Source organism: Otolemur garnettii, unplaced genomic scaffold (assembly GCF_000181295.1).
Source record: "Otolemur garnettii isolate 467f Iridium unplaced genomic scaffold, OtoGar3 scaffold00075, whole genome shotgun sequence".
NCBI lineage: Eukaryota > Metazoa > Chordata > Mammalia > Primates > Galagidae > Otolemur > Otolemur garnettii.
The window spans coordinates 7,642,035-7,661,019 of record NW_003852470.1 but is presented as its reverse complement, the minus strand read 5'-3'; the positions used below and the strand labels follow the sequence as shown (position 1 = coordinate 7,661,019).

The 18,985-nt window shown below is 38.0% G+C and overlaps 1 protein-coding gene across 4 annotated transcripts in view; it reads left to right on the top strand.

Moving 5' to 3' along the window:
- ZRANB1 (zinc finger RANBP2-type containing 1) overlaps positions 1 to 18,985 on the top strand; it is a 67,602-nt gene that overhangs the window by 21,733 nt on the left and 26,884 nt on the right. For 3 of the 4 annotated variants that reach the window (XM_012807786.1, XM_023515603.1, XM_023515604.1), the window contains exon 2: positions 31 to 881. In XM_012807786.1, the coding sequence (XP_012663240.1) occupies positions 68 to 881 (814 nt within the window). In that variant the 5' untranslated portion in view covers positions 31 to 67. Of the gene's footprint in view, positions 1 to 30; positions 882 to 16,941; positions 17,065 to 18,985 lie in introns of those variants that run through there. The other variant, XM_012807787.2, reaches the window with a different exon arrangement.

Genomic DNA, 18,985 nt, shown 5'->3' with positions numbered 1-18,985 from the left:
TTTTAATAACCATGTCCTAATTATTTATAGCTTCCTGCCTGACATAACTCACTTCACGAAGTGCACAATGTCAGAACGTGGAATTAAGTGGGCTTGTGAATATTGTACGTATGAAAACTGGCCGTCTGCAATCAAGTGTACTATGTGCCGTGCCCAAAGACCTAGTGGAACAATAATTACAGAAGATCCATTTAAAAGTGGTTCAAGTGATGTTGGTAGAGATTGGGATCCTTCCAGCACCGAAGGAGGAAGTAGTCCCTTGATATGTCCAGACTCTAGTGCAAGACCACGGGTTAAATCTTCATATAGCATGGAAAATGCAAATAAATGGTCATGCCATATGTGTACATATTTGAACTGGCCAAGAGCAATCAGATGTACCCAGTGCTTATCCCAGCGTAGGACCAGGAGTCCCACGGAATCTCCTCAGTCCTCAGGATCTGGCTCAAGACCAGTTGCTTTTTCTGTTGATCCTTGTGAGGAATATAATGATAGAAATAAACTGAATGCAAGGACCCAGCACTGGACTTGTTCTATTTGCACATATGAAAACTGGGCCAAGGCTAAAAAATGTGTAGTTTGTGATCATCCCAGACCTAATAATATTGAAGCAATAGAGTTGGCAGAGACTGAAGAGGCTTCTTCAATAATAAATGAGCAAGACAGAGCTCGATGGAGGGGAAGTTGCAGTAGCGGTAATAGCCAGCGGCGATCGCCTCCTACTACAAAACGGGACTCTGAAGTAAAAATGGATTTTCAGAGGATTGAATTGGCTGGTGCTGTTGGCAGCAAGGAGGAACTTGAAGTGGACTTCAAAAAACTAAAACAAATTAAAAACAGGATGAAAAAGACGGATTGGCTATTCCTCAATGCTTGTGTGGGTAAGTTTCTATTTTCTGCATTTCATGAATGGGATGGGAAAAAGTATGACATGACATGAAAAGTGCTCTGCTCAGTGATGTGCTCCTATAGTCTCAGCTACTTGGAAAGCTAAGGCAAAAAGGATCTGTTGGGGCCTGGAATTCAAAGCTGCTGTGCTACATACTTTCACCTGTGATTAGCCCCTGCACTCCAGTCTGACTGATACAGGGAGACTCCATCTTAAAAAAAAAAGAAAGATGTGAATGAAAGAATGAGATATAAACAAGGTGGATCAGTATTTAACATTTAGTTCATTCAGCGTGATAGCTGTACTCTCAAGTATGCATGTATACGAATCTGTGTGTGTGTGATCTTGTCATAATTTTGTACTAAATTGCCTATTTTTAATTGTGTATGTGTCTGTCCATCACTAAGGGGAAGAATCTTTTAAGGTAAAGCAAAGTTCTTATGGATCAGTAGTAAATACATACCTGAAATCTAAAACTGCTACTCTGTTTATTGTGACAAGATGTGACTGAGGAACACCAGCTGCTGTTTTCGAGTGTTTGTAAACAGTGTGAGCATCTTGTGATGATAGAAGCTTTAGTCAGATGTTAAAAATATCGCAAAAATGTGTGACTCCAAGAAGTTGAACAAACATCATATTGACCTTGAAAATACTGATGTTAATTTAACATGAATGTCATGTATTAAATATTTGCAAACTTTTTGGAACTGATTACATGTAGCCAGCTTATTATGTATTTCAAATAATGATTTGTATGCATTGTATTTTTAGTGTTTTGTGAATATTGGTCCCAGCTCAGAGCTGGTAAAAGACAGGGACATATGAGAGCTGGATTTTTCTGTAGTTGTTGACCTTATGTATTAATTATGATTTAATTCACAAAAGTAGTGACTTGAATCTTTAATATTTTAAAAATCTGAGTAGATTTAGATGTTTGAATTTTATTATTTAAATTATTTGGATGGAGTGCTTACTTTGACATTTGGTATTGTAATGTTTGAGTGGTTGCTAAGGTGAAACTTTGTGTGGGACAATAGCTGAGCCTTGTGCATGGCTTTGCTGTATTTTACCCCCAGTACTGATTTCTTTTATTTATCACCCTGATTATAGCCCAAAGAATATGGAAGACATAGCTATAGGAATCTGTGAGTCCTAAGAAGCAATTTCAAGAAATTTTGAGTTTTTTCTTTTAGTTTTGTCTTGGCAAAAAAGACTGTCCCAGCAGTTGAACCCTTCTGACCTCCAGACATAGTGGGGATTAAGGATGAAAACGTCCTGAGCCATCTTCTGCTGTCTGTGTTGTTTCATTTTATCCCACTGATTTCCCACCCCTCCAATTGGGAGAATCTATACACACACACACATACATATATATGAATATATATATTTAGAACTTAAACAAGAGATATAAAAAGGATTTATTATTAGTTTTTTTTTTAATTTTTTTTTTTTTTTTTTTTTTGAGACAGAGTCTCACTATGTTGCTCTTGGTAGAATGCTGTGGTGTCACAGCTCACAGCAACCTCAAACTCTTGGGCTTAAGCGATTTTCTTGCCTCAGTATTATTTTTTAATTGAGATCAAATTCATAGTAACATAAAATTCACCATTTTGAAAATTAACAACTCATTGGCATTTAGTGCATTCACAGTGTTGTGCAACTACCACATCTGTCTAGTTCTAAAACATTTTTATCACCCAAAAAAGAAACCCTGTACCCCTTAAGCAATTATCACCCTCATCAATCCCTGTTACCCACCAATTCTGGATATTTTACATAAATGGCATTTTATATCATATGACCTTTTGTGTTAAGTGTGATTGTCTTCTAATTACTTGTACGGTATGCCCTTGGAGCAATCTTCAAATCACTTTTGGCAGGTAATAGTGTACTGTGCATACTTTTACCACAAAGTGATGTTATAGTACTTGTAGGTTTACAGATGGAAGTGAACTAAACTTCATTGTTTCCATTCTTTTCTTGAGGTCATAAAATCCTTTAGGAATGGGGAATTCGTTGTTTCTTCAAGTCACTAGATTCTAGGATAAGAACTGTTGCTTTTGAAATATTTTTTCTCCTTGAAACACACAAGTTAGACCAATCAACATGTTTGTCTTTATGGCTATTATTTCTTCTTTGTCCTGCCTTTTATTTCTTTCCACATATCCTTAGTTTTTTCATTAGCCATCCTATACTCTTTGCATTTTAATAGATATGAATTCATTTTAAAGGTGAAACTAAAGCTCCAAAAGCAAGGCTTGCTTCATTTACAAGGCAGTTTCTCTGTCATTAAGTTACTGTTCTCACCCCAGAGTTTCTAGATTCTTAGGGCAAAAGTTCTTTGATTTTTGTAAGGTGGATTATGTCTTTCATGTTAGCAAATATTTCTGACTGTTAACTGCACAGTATGATTCTGAACTGGTATAGAAAAGCCTATTGACTTGTCTCTTAGGCAGCCATATCCTTATTTATAAGCATCACTGAAATATGTTAAGAACTTTTTTTTTTTTTTTTTTCAGTTTTTGGCTGAGGCTGGGTTTGAACCCGCCACCTGCTGCATATGGGGCCGGTGTTCTGCTCCTTTGAGCCACAGAAGCCTCCCTATGTTAAGAACTTTTTTTACCTGTTTACATTGGTTTTTGTTTAAAAGGAAAAAAGAATAAAACCTTAAGACTAACAGAATATATATACACTGAAAATTACTTTTATTTCCCCCTTTCTGCCTGTTTTATGTTCCCCAGATTTCATTAGATATGATATATTATTGATGTTAAGTGTTTTAAAAAATCATTAAAAAAATCCTCCAAGTATGTACACTAAGCTTAAAATGTATCCTGAGTATAAAATGTGAGACTGTCTCATTTAAAATTGTAATAAATTTCAACCTTAAGCCAGCTTTGTAGCTGATTAAAATAGGAATGAGGAAGAGTCAGTTAAAGTAAACTGAATCATCAACAGTACTGAGTAAATATCTTTACATGACCATTAGATATAAGTTTCTTTTTTTTTTTGGCCAGGGCTGTGTTTGAACCCACGACTTCTGGCATATAGGGCTGGTGCCCTACTCTTTGAGCCACAGGCACCTCCCAGGTGTAAGTTTCATATAAGTCAAATTTTGTTATGTGGTGAGAGGATGTTGGAGATGGCAGTGCCAAAATCTGACATCAGTAAAAGTGGAACCTGGGAGTAGGAGTCTGGGTGGTAAGGGCAAGGGTATGAATTTGAATATGCATTTGTATTTGGAATGTCTGCAGTTGGTGCCAGTGCCAGATGTTTTCAGGGATGTTGTCAGCACTCATCATAGACTGCCTTTTTCACTGGACAGACAACAAAGTGCCTAGAGAATAGTGCAGGTATGATCTGCTTTTGTTCTGCTGTTGTACTGAATCTATTGTCCTGTGACATTGCATTTCAATTTTTGACTTCATATTGATGCCTTGGAAAGACTCAGGGTCAGATAAGTACACCAAATTAAATCTGTGCTATAACTTGTATTCCTGAGTCCTCGACTTACATATCAGGCTGCCTGTTCAGCATCTCTCCTTGAGTGTCTAATATCTCAAACTCATTTTTTTTTTATTACTTCTTCCTCCTGTAGTGTTTTCTTGCCCCCTCACTCTGGCTTATGTGGCTCAAGGGGGGTCTTAGCTGGTCTGGAACCTCTGAGCACAGGTGATCCACCCGCCTCGGCCTCCCACAGCGCTGGGACAACAGGCTGGGACAACAGGCGTGAGCCACCACGCCCGGCCCTCAAACTCATCTTAAACTCAGTGAGGCTAAAACTGAACAAGCAGTCTCTCCCACAAATTTATTCTCTTACAGTCTTATCATAGTTGATGGCAAATTCATTGCACTGTTACTTGTGCCAAAAGCCTTGGTTATCCTGGATTCTCATGTTTGCCATCAGATCCTGATGGTGGCTCTACCTTCAAAATATATCCAGAATCTGACCATGTTTCATCATCACCCTGGTCCAAACGTGATCTCCTTTTACATTCTGCTCTCAACATAGGAGCTCCTGTTAAAAAATACTCAGCTCAGAACCTTCTAGTGCTTGCCTATGTCACTTGGAGTAAAAACCAGAGTCCCTTAATGGGGTCCCAGGAAAACTTGCTCTTTCCCCATAGGTTGGTTTGCTGAAAAGATCAACTCACAGTTATGGTAGATTAATAAGAGAAAGATTTATTTCCAAATGCCATGTGCATGAGGGGAACCACAAGAATGATTCCCTAAAATCCCAGTGACAGTCAGTGGCTTTTAAAGATGGCTTTTAGAAGGGAGGGAGGGAGAAAAACTGGAAAGTGTAGGTGTAGTAAGTGGCTGCTGGGGGAATGGGTAGATGGAGGGTAAACAGATTAATTTGTGAATTAACCTGAGAGACAGGTATGTGATGAGGAGTCTAGCAGCCCTTTAAGATTTTAGGTAGATAGAGGAAAATCTTCCTTCAAAGTTCCCTGATTATGAATAGCCTTTAATTCAGAATAATCTTTATACTAAGGAATCATATTTTGGGGTGAAATTTTCTTAGCACCTTCACCCTCAAAAATACTTTTTATGTAGTTTGTGTCCTGTACTCCTCCCTCTCCCATATATAGTTCACCCTTCAACCCTGCATGTTTGAAATGTGTGGGTCCAGCTGCATACCACTGTTCTGCCACCTCTAAAACCAGAGGACCAACCTTTATTCTTCCTCTTCCTCCTCAGCATAAGATGGTGAGGTTGAAGTCTGTAACCATGATCTAGTCAGTCATGCTTATTGCATAATATATATTGTCCCTTGTGATTTTCTTAGTAATATCTTCTTTAGTTTATTGTAAGAATACAGTGCATATAGTATGTATAATATATACAAAATATGTGTTAATTGCTTACGTTTTTGGTAAGGCTTCTGGTCACTAGTAGGATATTAGTAGTCAAGTTTTTGGGGAGTCAGAAGTTATATGCAGATTTTCAGCTGCACAGGGGTTGGTGCTCCTAACCCCTATGGTGTCAAGGTATCAACTGTATATTTTTTACCTCTGAACTTAACATCTGTCCTCCGTAGGCTCCATTTTACTCCAGTCAATTTTCTGTAAACAAGCATCAGGCCTCTGTACTTGTCTTATCTGCCTAGTTGTGCTCTCATGATTGCAGAATTTGCTAAATTACCTCCCTCAGTTTCTCAAATGCTATCTCTCCCTGACAAGTTTTAACCCTGTCCACTATCCCTGCTTCTATCTTTAATTTTCTTCATAACTATGTTACCTTATAATATATTTAGTTATGTCCTTTATCACTTCTCTCTCTCTCCCCCCCTAGAATTTAAGCTTCATGAAGGCCAGGATGTTCAGTTTGTTCACAGCTGCATCTTGGTATATAGGGCAGCACCTGCTACTACTATACCAGACAGTCATGTGTTTTTAATTGAGTGAATGAATTAATATATATTTTTTAAAGTTGACCTATATTCTACTCCTTTCCTGAATTTGTAGATTCTTTGCTGCCTTTTTAGCTTTCTGTATTTTTCACTTTCCTGACTATCTGGGGCTTAAGCCAGTGGAGCCAACTCTACTTTCCCTGGTTGCCAGGGGCATGATAGGGTCCTATTGGAGAAGGTTGGGAAGTTTCAGTTTATCACCTAATGGCGTAAGATGATGCACAGTCTGTAGTCAGATTTCTTTACCTTTAATTCCTTCATCTTCCTACTCTTAATTGATTTCAAAAAATTATTCTTTGTGTTTACTGTACCTAGAGTTCTATCAAATAATTTTTTTTTTTTTGAGGCCGTTCTCAGTTGCCCTGGGTAGAGTGCTGTGGTGTCATAGCTCACAACCTCAAACTCTTGGGCTCAAGAGATCCTTTTGTTCCAGCCTCCTGAGTAACTGGGACTACAAGTGCCTGCCACAATGCCCAGCTAGTTTAAATTTTTGTTTTTTGAGGCAGTCTCACACTGTCACCTTGGTAGAGTACTGTGGCATCATAGCTCACAGCAACCTCAAACTCCTGGGCTCAAGTAGTCCTCTTGCCTCAGCCTCCCTAGTATCTGGTAGTACAGGTACCCACCACAGTGCCCAGCTAATTTTTCTATTTTTAGTTGAGATGAGGTCTGACTCTTGCTTAGGCTGCTGTTGAACTTCTGAGTTCAGGTGATCTTCCCAGAGTGCTAGGATTACAGGCATGAGCCACTGCACCTGGCCTATGAAATAAAATCTTGAAGATGTTTTATTCATTTGTCACTGGACCCACTGCTTTCTAATTGGCATTTTGTCTTGCTTCTTAAACACTAGCTGCATCCATCTTATGTTTAGCTTTGTCCAGTCCTGCTAATGAGGATGGAAGGAGTTGAGATTATGTAGGGGTGTGAAGGTGTAGGGAAAATGATTAAACTTAGAAGTATATGTTGAAACTGGAATTTTTATGCTGAAATGTTCATTTGCTCATACTCAATAGCAGTGGTGAGCAACTTTCACTGTAGAGAATGTATGAATCACTAATGCCTCCTGGTGCTCCAAATCTTTAGGGTGATCTGTGTTGTGGAGTGGTGTACCCTGTTGAGAATCACTTGACATTGGGGTATGGAATTAAGAGTTGTGTATGTGGATGCACATTTATTTAATAGTAGGCTGAAATGGGATCAGGAGGATTGTGATCATGATTATTCCTGAGCAAAATTTGTTACACATGGTGCACCTAAAGTCACCCCTAAAGTTGCTGCCGTACATAGGAAAATGGGAAATTGTAGCTAAATGTGTCTTTATTTACAAAATATTTATTAATATTTATTACATATTTATATATTAAAACTTTAATTTTATAAAATATTTTATATGTGTTGACCACCTCTTTGCAAAAATTCATGCTGGGACCCTGGGAGCAGAGTCTTTAAGACTTGTGGAAGTGGCAGCAATCAAAAATAAAGTTAAAAGCAGCGAAGGCGAGAGATAAAATGGAGACACACAGTAAGAGTTTTCAAAGGTGGGAACACAGGGGACTACTGCTAGCTTGTGGGGTTCCATTGAGTGGCCATGAGTGTTCCACTCAGCTTTTATGGAAGGCTGTTTCTCATTTAACCCAGAGGGTAAACTGAGGAAAGGAACAAAAAACGTCAGCAGTTTCTCTGAGTCAGCATGTTAGTTCTTTATCTATAATTGTTAACTTTAAGGGTCTAAGCAGCCTTGAAAAATCTGAAACTGGAGCCTTGTGTGGGGGCAGCCTCCTGTCTGTGGTCATGCACACAGATTCCTTGGGGTTCTCTGTGGAGCAAACATGGCGTCAGGCTCCTTTAAAGAATCTGTGGAAAAGAAGAATTTTCTTCTGATCTCTACCCTAAGGCGTTTACCTCCGTGATTAGGGTACAAGTCCTCCTGCCTGTATTTCAGGGCTTGAGCTGTTCCTGGATCTCTGCCCTGGCCATAATACAAATCCCCACAATGAGTATTTGCTTTGACTGTTGACTGGGCAGGGGTAAGTCTGGTTAATGTTCCTTCCCAGGCCTTGCGCTTAGCTTCCTCTATGGTAGTTATTTCTTCAGAGTGTTTACAGACCCATCAGGGGTATTTGCAGACTGTATCTCTTTCAATTCAGCCTTCTAGTAAAAGCAGGACCTACTCAGGTAAGTGATTTAGCTGCTGGTTTAAAAAGTAAGCTAGCTAAGCTGATTTTATTCCACCTTGCTCAGCTTATTTCTCTGCTTTTCTCTTTTTCTGGGGGTGTTTTCCCTTGCCAAGAATGGAATCTTCGGTCCCCATTCTCCCTGCAATTTTGTAATGAATATTTTGTAAATAAAGGTACTACAATTTCCTGTTTTTCTATGTATGACAATTTTAAGGGTGACTTTAAAAAAAAAGTTTTAAATTTTATTGTTGAGGATTCATTGAGGGTATAAGAAACCAGGTGTAACTGGTTGTAATTACACTGATTGCATTTGTTAGGTAAAGTCCCTCTTACAATAATCATGTCTTGCTCTCAAAAGGTGTGTCACACACCAAGACCCCACCCCCCTCCCTCTTTCCCTCTCTCTGTTTCAGGGTGACTTTTGGGATACCTTGTACTTTCAAAATCTTGGTATGTTTAAAAGTTTAGATGATTTTTAAAACAGAAAATATATTGGTATTTTCTGTCAAGTTTTTTGCAAAAATTTTGTTATATTTTAATATATTCCTTTTTCTTGTAATTTGTGCTGAAAATCAGTTCATATTGATGCCAGTTGTATTGGCTTCTGTGCTAGAAACCTGTATACTATAGAATATGATAACTAGTCACTCTAGCGTGCCAGGTGTAACTAGAAATATCTAAAACCCGGATGGTAGTATAAAAAACATGCCTATTTGGTTTCACTAACATTTTGTTCATTTTAACAAAAATTAACAACGTGTGGGTCTATTATAAGATATTCTTTTCAACTTATTTTGCTATCAGTATTAAGAATTGTGTGTATGGATGGATATTTGCAATTTGACAATCAAAAGTTCTCCTTAGGGAAGTAAACCTAAATGATTAAGATTAGTGTTCTTTTTCTTTGGGAAAACAAAACTTGCTAAATGTAATTTTCTATTTTATTTTTATAATCCCTTAGTTTTGAAATATACGTCTGGTCAAATGAAAGGGGCGTTGTACAATAATCTAAATAAAATTAACTTGGAAGAAAAAGTCATTTAGATCAGTTTTTGAGAGATTATATTCCTTTGAACTGGGATGATTAGAAGGTGATTTATACTAAGAAAATGACCATGTCAAAACAAAAAAGGAAATTCTGACATTGGACACAGTGATGATTTTATCCATTTAAGACATTTGGGCTGAATTTTAAGGAAACTTGGGGAATACAAATGATTGTGATTTAAAAAAATAGTAAGAGGCTTCTATTCTCTAGTTCAGTAATACTTGACTTTAACAATTATTAATATGTTTTACATGGAGATAATTTATCAAAGACTGGAAAGCAAAAATATTAGGTATTTTGAAAAACACTATTAATGAATTAATGACAGCGTCCAAATTTGCATTTTTTATTTGCCCAGAACTTTCTTACAGGTCTGTTTCTCTCTCAGCTTTTTATGATTTACATGACATTCCTAATGTCCATGTCCTCAATACTCAGAATCTATGAGTATGCCACTTCATGTGACAAAAGAGATTTTGCAGATATCATTAAATTAAGGATTCTGAGATGGAAGTATTATCCAGGTGAGCAATGTAATTACAAGGTGGATGGGAGACAGAGAGTGAGGGTCCCCGGAGGAGATGTGAAAATGAAGAAGCAGAGAGCTGAATGATGCAGGGCCCTGAGTTAAGGGATGTAGGCAGCCTCAGAGAAAAGTTAAGACCCCCTCCCCTCTCCTCTAGGCCTCATGAAGGAGCACAGCCCTGCCAGCATCTGGATTTTAGGTCAGTAAGGCTAGTGCAGAACTTCTGACATCTTGAATTTATTAGAATGGCAATAGGAAATTAATACAAATAGGTTTTGGAGGGGGTTTTTTGGTTTTGTTGTTTTTACAAGTATCTTAGTTTGATAAATTTCAGAATTTTTTTACTTTTACCAATTCTAGAGGGGTTAAGAATCATTGTTAAAAATGAGAGAAGTTGAGGTTTGGAGAGGCTGACTTACTGCCTGAGATGAAGCCATGTTGTTTTCTCTTTTTTGACAGATATGTTTTTTTTTTCCCTGATAGGTAGGGTTGAAAAGAGTACTGTTTGATGCTATGAGTATTAATGATTTCAGTCCTGCCTTTTTTCAAGTCAGCAACATAAATATGCCTATATGAAGCTGATCACTGTGTCCCAGGGTAATGTGTCACTTGCTGATGTTTTACAGCAGGTGTCTTCAAACTATGGCCTGCGGGCAGCCCACGTAGGACATTTATCCGGCCCACCTGGTGTTTTTGCCTCTGCTGCCTGTCCTGCTTAGCAGCTGACTCGTCCTGGGGCCCACAGTCTAGCCCTCCAATGACTGGTCTGAGGGACAGTGAACTGGCCCCTTGTTTAAAAAGTTTGAGGACCCCTGTTTACAGCATTCCATGATTAAGCCACATTATTTGAACTTCACTTTTTGTGTGGTGTTTCTGTAGTATTTGTTCTGTTTCTGTTGCTCATGTTGGTCTATTTTTTTTTTTTTTTTTTTTTTTTTTTTTGCAGTTTTTGGCCAGGGCTGGGTTTGAACCCGCCACCTCTGGCATATGGGGCTGGCGCCCTACTCCTTTGAGCCTGTGCCCTACTCCTTTGAGTCACAGGCACCCCCCTCATGTTGGTCTATTTTCAGTTTGATAGACTGTAGCTGCTTGGACAATCTTTCTGTCTTGAGAATCTTTCCCACCTTATGCAGTTGCTTTGCAGTTATTACTTCTGTGTTGGTAGCTCAGTTGCAGATCTGTGTTCTAATATGTCATTTTTAGAGATCATCTTCTTGGAGTTTACAGGGGGAGCTAATGGAATAGTTCACTGTTCTGATTTATGTTATGGTCATTTTTTAGTAGATTATGAACTTGGATTTTATATTGATGCTAGACTGAGTATTCTACTGAAAGATACTCTTCAATTCCTTTTTTTTTTTTTTTTTGCAGTTTTTGGCTGTGGCTGGGTTTGAACCCACCACCTACAGTATATGGGGCCAGCGACCTAGTCCTTGAGCCACAGGCGCCGCCCCATTTTTCTTTTTTTTTTTTTTTGAGACAGAGTCTCATTTGTTCTTGGTAGAGTGCTGTGGCATCACAGCAACCTCAAACTTTTGAGCTTAAGTGATTTTCTTGCCTGAACCTCCCAAGAAGCAGGGACTATAGGCACCCACCACAATGCCAGGCTGTTTTTTAGAGATGGGGTCTTGCTCAGGCTGGTCTTGAGCTCAAGCAATCCAACCACCTTGGTCTGGGATCATGATTTTTAATCCCAAGTGCTGGGATTATAGGTGTGAGCCACCTATTGAGTGTGCACTCCTGGCCTCTATTTTTTCTTAATATAATACATTGTTTTACATGTGTATCAAGATTGAGCCAGAGAAAAGGTCTTGGGTCTTACACAGAGTCTTCAACACTTAAAATTATCCAATTGCCCTTTAAAAAAAAAAAAGGCAGCAAAAATGGTTTTACTTAAAATGTTCTATTAAAAGCTTTAATAGAATCCAAAGTATATACAGACTCCTGGAGCAAATCTTTGGCACTGTATCCATAAAAGGAAAGTAAGCTGCTAGATTGCTGTCAATGCCTTGTATGTCCTTGGTTAACTTTGTATGCTATTCTTACGTGGAATGTGTGTGTAACTGTGAAAACTGCAGAATCTTTTCACTCCATATACATTCTTTTTTTTTTTATTGTGAGACAGAGTCTTACTATGTCGCCCTTGGTAGAGAGCTGTGGTGTCACAGCTCACAGCAACCTCAAACTCTTGGGCTCAAGTGATTCTCTTGCCTCAGCCTCCCAAGTAGCTAGGACTATAGGTGCCTGCCATAACATCTGGCTATTTTTAAAGATGGGATCTCTCTCGGCTCAGGCTGATCTTGAATTGGTAAACTGTTGAGGCAATCCACAAGCCTCAACATCCCTGAGTGCTCGGTTTATAGGCGTGAGCCGCCGTATGTGGCCTCCATACACATTCTTTTTTTTTTTTTCCATACACATTCTTGATAGTGGATTTACTTCCTATTCAAAGTAGTTTGTATTTATTTATTTATACAAAAACTGAGTTTTTATTTATTTATTTATAGAGACAGAGTCTCACTTTATTGCCCTCAGTAGAGCTATGTCGTCACAGCTCACAGCAATCTCCAGCTCCTGGGCTTAGGTGATTCTCTTACCTCAGCCTCCTGAGTATCTGGGACTACAGGCTCCCACCACAACACCTGGTTATTTTTTTTGTTACAGTTTGGCTGGGTCTGGGTTTGAACCCATCACCCCTGGTATATGGGGCTGGCGCCCTGCCCACTGAGCCATAGAGGCATTGCCCATAACTGAGTTATTGTTAGCACCATGGAAGTATTCAGGTAGTTTTTGTCTTATTTTTCAAGAATTTCGAGGTTTCTTCTTGTGATTTTGTAACACTGGATATAAAATAACGTGTCATGATTTTTAAGTGAATTGAGGGAGGGTTTTCAGGAGTAATACGATTCTAATATGTAGGAAACACATACATACACTTTTCACCCCTTATCTTTGTAGTGTTAACTGAGCTGGCCAGTTTAGTTTGGAATTTGAAAGAACTTCCTGACATCTGGAGTAGAAAAAGAAAGCTTCCAGGAATGAGTGTGTCTATTAAGGCAAGTGATAGTGATGGCAGAAATAGAACCTCAGCAGTATTCCTGCTTCCCTTTAGTATGTCTGAGACATAATTCCTAGCTTTCAGAAGTGACAAGCTTGTCAAGCATTAAGGTGCCTTTTTAAGCCGAGAAAGGGAATATGTCAGGTGATCTTGATTCTATGATGCTGACCTTGAATATACATCACTGATTTAGAAAAGACTTTCATTTTTAGAAAAGTACTATATTAAGTGAACATATTTAATTATCAAACCCAAATGCATCTTTTAAATCAAATATATACTATGAAGGGTTTATGAAGCAGTACAGTAGTTTCCTCTGCACCTCCTCCAGTCCTGTACAGTGACAACCACTTTTTTCCCCATCAGTCTTTTATAATGAGAAATTTAAAAATCTGTATAAAAATAAGAAGCCTAATGATAACATTGAACAACACATGCCTTCGACCTAGATTTTCCATTTTGTACTTTGTCATATTTGGTGTCCCTGTCCCTTACTTGTCCCTTACTTGGATTCTTTTTCCAAACCATTTGAGAGTTACAGACATCATGATAGTTTGCCTCTGGATACCTCAATATATGTTTTCTAAGAACAAGGACAATTTTCCCTCATAAGCACACAGTATATCCATTAACTCACTCCTTCCATCTCCTGACTACCACCATTCTTCTGCAAACCTCATCCAGGAAATTGAATACCTACAGTTGCTATTTGGCTTAGTGCCTGTTGCTCAATGGTTAGGGCGCCAGCCACCTACACTGAGGCAGGCAGGTTTGAACTGGCCAGGCCTGCTATACAACAAAGACAACTGCAACAACAACAAAAAATAGCCGGGAGTAGTCTTAGCTACTTGGAAGGTTGAGGCAAGGGCACCCTACTGAGGGCGACATAATGAGACTCTTGTCTCAAAAAGAAAAAAAAAAAAGTCCATATTCAGTTTTACCAGTAGTTTCAGTAATTACTGTGGCTCCAGCCCTGTTCAGTGAAGGATTGTACATTGTGTTTGTTTTCTCATTAGTCTCTTATCTATGACATTGCAGATCTGTTAATGTTTTTTGTTTTTTCTTTACTTTTTCTTGACATCAACATTTTTCTTTCTTTCTTTCTTTCTTTTTTTTTTTTTTGAGATAGAGTCACCCTCAGTAGAGTGCTGTGGTGTCATAGCTTACAGCAACCTCAAACTCTTGGGCTTAAGTGATCCTCTTGGCTCAGCCTCCCAAGTAGCTGGGACTACACGTGCCTGTCAAATCTGCCTGCCGGGTTATTTTTTTAGAGGTAGGAGTTTTGCTCTTAGCCCAGGCTGGTCTCAAACCCGTGAGCTCAGGCAGTCCACCAGCCTTGGCCTCCCAGAATGCTAGCATCACAGGCGGTCTGCTGCTATAGCTGGCCTGACAACATTTTCAGAGTCTAGTTTTGCAGAAGGATCTTAAATTTGGCTTTGTAGGTTTCCTTGTGATTAGATTCAATTTTTAGGGAGGGGAGCATACTATATAGGTGATATTATTTGAGGCAGCACCTCAGATACTTCTGTCCTTGTATCTTTTTACAATTTAGTTAAGGTAAAATATACATATTAAATACACATATTACTCATTACATTAGTAAAATATATTTTACTCATTTTTATGTATATGTTAATGGCATTAAGTATGTTATCATTGTGATGCAACTATTACCACCATCATCCATCTCTGGAACCTTCTTCATTTTGTAAAACCGAAACCCATTAACTTCCCATTCCTTCACCTTCTGTCTCCTGACAACCACCATTCTACTTTCTACAAATCTTGTGTAAATGGAATCATATGGTGTTTGTCTTTTTGCAACCAGCATAATGTCTTCAAGGTTAGGCATGTTATGACCTATGTAAGAATTTTTTTTTCTTTTTAAGACCAATAATATTCCATTGTGTGTGTATTTTATTGGTTAGTTTATGAGCTTGTGGGGCTATGAGTTTTTGCTGAAGCTGTGAACTTTGTCTTGCAGTGGCAAATTATAAGGTGGTAGGGACTTTCTTCTTTTGTGCTGCTAGCTGGAGACCTTACCATGGTGGACTAGGTTATTTTTTAACATCTTTTCTAATTTGTTGGTTTTCTGATTTAATTCTGTCAGTATTTTTGTCCAGAAGAATTAAATGGAGTATAATACAGTATAATCAGTGCAAAGTTAAGATACAGGTCATGAAGTTTTTCCTTTTATCTTTTCTAACATCACCTTTTAAAATATTCACTTACGCTCTATAGTTTTCTTACTTATAAAAGAAGGTGGGCTAGATTATTAAGTATTTTCAGGCCTACCTGAGATAGTATAATTCCGAAACTCTAAAATTTGGTTTCAGATTCTGCCACTCAGTTTTTATGTGGATGCTTATGGGGTTATGAACAAGCAAGGATAACTTGGTAATGTAGCAAGTAAAATTTTTATTTTGAAGTAGGAGATGCTTTTGGACTTGATTTCAGTGGTGAGTGTGGTTTTGACATATACTGTTTTATATATGTATGAGTTCAAAATACATTTTTCGAACCCTAGATTTTTAAGAGACATAATTTCTTCTCAGTTGAATATTTTGGTAGTATTCTAAGTGACCTTTGTAATTTGAACTCATCTCCATCTTTTTCAAGCCATTAATATTTGTCCTCATCTCTGATCACTTGTCCCCAAAATAACTTTGTGACATATCTCTTTAAATCCTTCCATCATACTTTCAAAGTAATTGTTCCTGCTCAGCAGGGTCTTCTTTCTTATGAATGTGTAAGTTCAGGTTTTCTTTTTTGTTGTTTTTTGTAACTTTGGGGATTTATATTTCTACAGCAGGGTTGCTAACAGTCTGATCAAAATAGTAAAGGAGTCAAGAGCTCTAATGTATAAACTATATTTGACATAGTTTGTCCTAACTTTTTAGATTATTTGTTTAAAAGGCCTTAATCAGACTATTTGACTTATCTCATTGAATCTTTTATTTTCCTAAAGAGATTGTTTTAATAATGGACAGTGAGATAGATAATTGGATAGAAGCTACTCTTGATATAGTATAGATTAACTTTGAGAATTTATTTCCAATTTTTTCCATTTCTTTTGGTTTTTCTTTTCTTTTTTTTTGAGACAGAGCCTCAGGCTGTCCCCCTGGGTAGAGTGCTGTGGCATCACAGCTCACAGCAACCTCCAACTCCTGGGCTCAAGCGAGTCTTCTGCCTCTTCCTCCCAAATAGCTGGGACCATAGGCGCCCCCCCACAATGCCTGGCTTTTTTTTTTTTTTTTTTTTTATTTTGGTTGCAGCCATGATTGTTGTTTGGTGGGCCCAGGCTGGATTCAAACCTGCCACCTTAGGTGTATGTGGCTAGCGCCTTAGCCACTTGAGCCATAGGTGCTGAGCCTCTTTTGGTTTTTCAAAATGGTTATTGTTCTTTAGTGTTATATTAGGAATAGAAATAGTAGATCTTGTTATTGCTTATTATGTGACATGTGTAACTTAGGTGATTTGTTTGATATGCTCAAACTGTATCTGAAAATGGTCCTTGTGCGTATGCCTACTTTGAGATACATTTACTAGTGTTGGAGTTACTCTATTTAAAAGCAACTCATATTTGAGTATTGAAAGAATTTGCTGTGAATATCCAAGCCTGGTTCATGATTAAACTATAGCCAAATGGTCACAATATAAAGAAAAGTATTACTGGGTGGTGTTTCTTTTAATATGTAAAATTAGTTAGACTCTGGGTAGAGGAAAGCTATGTAAGATATTGTAGCCAGCCACATCTGCATCTTTCTACTGACCGTGGTAAAGGATGTTCTGAACATTACCACTTAAAACTAACTTTTCTCTTTAAGGGTTCGTGAAATTGTGCCAGCTGACTCCAGGTCCACCCTGACCCCCACAGCATAAACCATGCTGTGATGTCACAGCTACCATAGAACTCCAGGGTAGTGTTGAGCTGGCCCATGTGAGCTCAGGTAAGTCCTGGCTTTTTTTTTACCATTTGGCATTTTTTTCAAAGTTAGTTACCATTACTATTTTATGTTATAAAGGAAAATAAGGCAAAACTTTGAAAACTGTGCCATATATGGGGGAAAAAATAAGTCTGTTTTCTAAACATCTATGAGCCAGCTCCATATTCTAACCCACGGAGTTCCATAGTAGCTGTGAGTCCCCAGTGAGTTACTGACCTGTGGTTTCAAAATATGTTAAGCTCTACTCCTGACCCAGCTTACAAAACAATCTGAGGGTTTTTTGTTTTGTTTTATTTAACTTTATAGGTAATAGCTTTCATTTACTCTTAAGTCTTTATGTTTTCAAAGTGTATCAGCACTTTCCTTTTCTATTATTCTGTGTACCTATTTAGTTAGTTGTGCTTTTTATTCAGTCAGTTTTGAATGTATGATGTGCAGGTTTTATAATTTTAATCTTCTAAAAGTGCCTTTAGCTGTTCTTATATTTGCTTTTGTGGCATGAAGGAGAAAGGGACAGAATACATATTTTGTTAAATTTTCATAAAAAGCATTAAGAGAAAGATGCTTCATTTACTCTTGGAGGCATTGGGAGATGTCAGTAGCTTAAAAGCAAGAATATGTTTTTTTTTTTTTTATCTTCTCCTGGAACTTTTTAGTTGTTTTCCTGGCCTTTGTTCTGTACCAGTGGTTCTCAACCTTCTTAATGCCCCAGCCCTTTAATACAGTTCCTGTGGGTCACGACCCACAGGTTGAGAACTGCTGTTCTATACAGTAAGGTGTTAGCACTTTCATTTATTTGCTGTCTTTTCCTGCCTACTAACCCTTCTACCGTCTTTCTATTTTCCTTGAATCCCCTGATATTAAAAGTTGTTCAGAATGCAATGTTATATGAGGAACCCAAAGGCATTTTGTAAAATTTTATTCTTATTTTTAGTATATACTATGATGCCTTTCTTTCTCCCCTAAGTAGGAAGCTAAACTTTAAATTATAAATGTTAGTGGTAGCTAAACTTTATATGATGTGCCCAGTCCTGTTGAATACCATGCTTCAGTGAAAACCTATCTATGAGAATTACTATATTAGTAATTCTTAGAGCAGTGTATAATAAAGGCATAACAAAAATTTGGGCAATTCAGTGACATTCTCATGATTTGCAATAAACTTACTGATCTTTATAGCTGAAAATTTATCAGTTACTGAAACTATGAGCTCTTAATTATGGTTAGTGAAAATAATGGAATTACATATTCTCCAGACATTAGACAATTGAGTAATTTTCTTTTAAATATTATTTTGTGTCTTTACAAAATATGTGTTTTCATGCTCTAGGAAATTTACAGAATTTTGTGCTGTCAGAGATTGAGAACAGGGTCTTATCTTCTGTCCTTATGTCCTTCATGCTGAGGAATGGACAACATAACATGCCTGTGTCTGCATTTTAATGCAGAGCATGGGAGGGAATGCATTAAGTTAATTAGAAATCCTGGTTGTGTGTAGCAGCTTCATTGACATAGAATTCATATACCATGCAAGTCAAGTGTTTGAAGTTCCAGTTATATTTTTAAAAAGCACTTAATAAGAGGGCAGAATGGGTGTTACTTTAACTCATTCTTTCAAAGCAGTTTGCTAACTTTGTTGTGCTGTTTGTGTCCCCTAACTGACACCAATTGTGCTAATTCTAATTGCAGAAATCCCTCAGAAACATTGGAGAGGAAATTTTAAGAATTTTTAAGATGGCTCAGCGCCTGTGGCTCAAGTGGCTAAGGCGCCAGCCACATACACCTAAAGTGGTGGGTTCGAATCCCCAGCCCGGGCCCGCCAAACAAGAATGACGGCTGCAACTAAAAAATGGCTGGGCGTTGTGGCGGGCGCCTGTGGTCCCAGCTACTTGGGAGGCTGAGGCAGGAGACTCGCTTGAGCCCA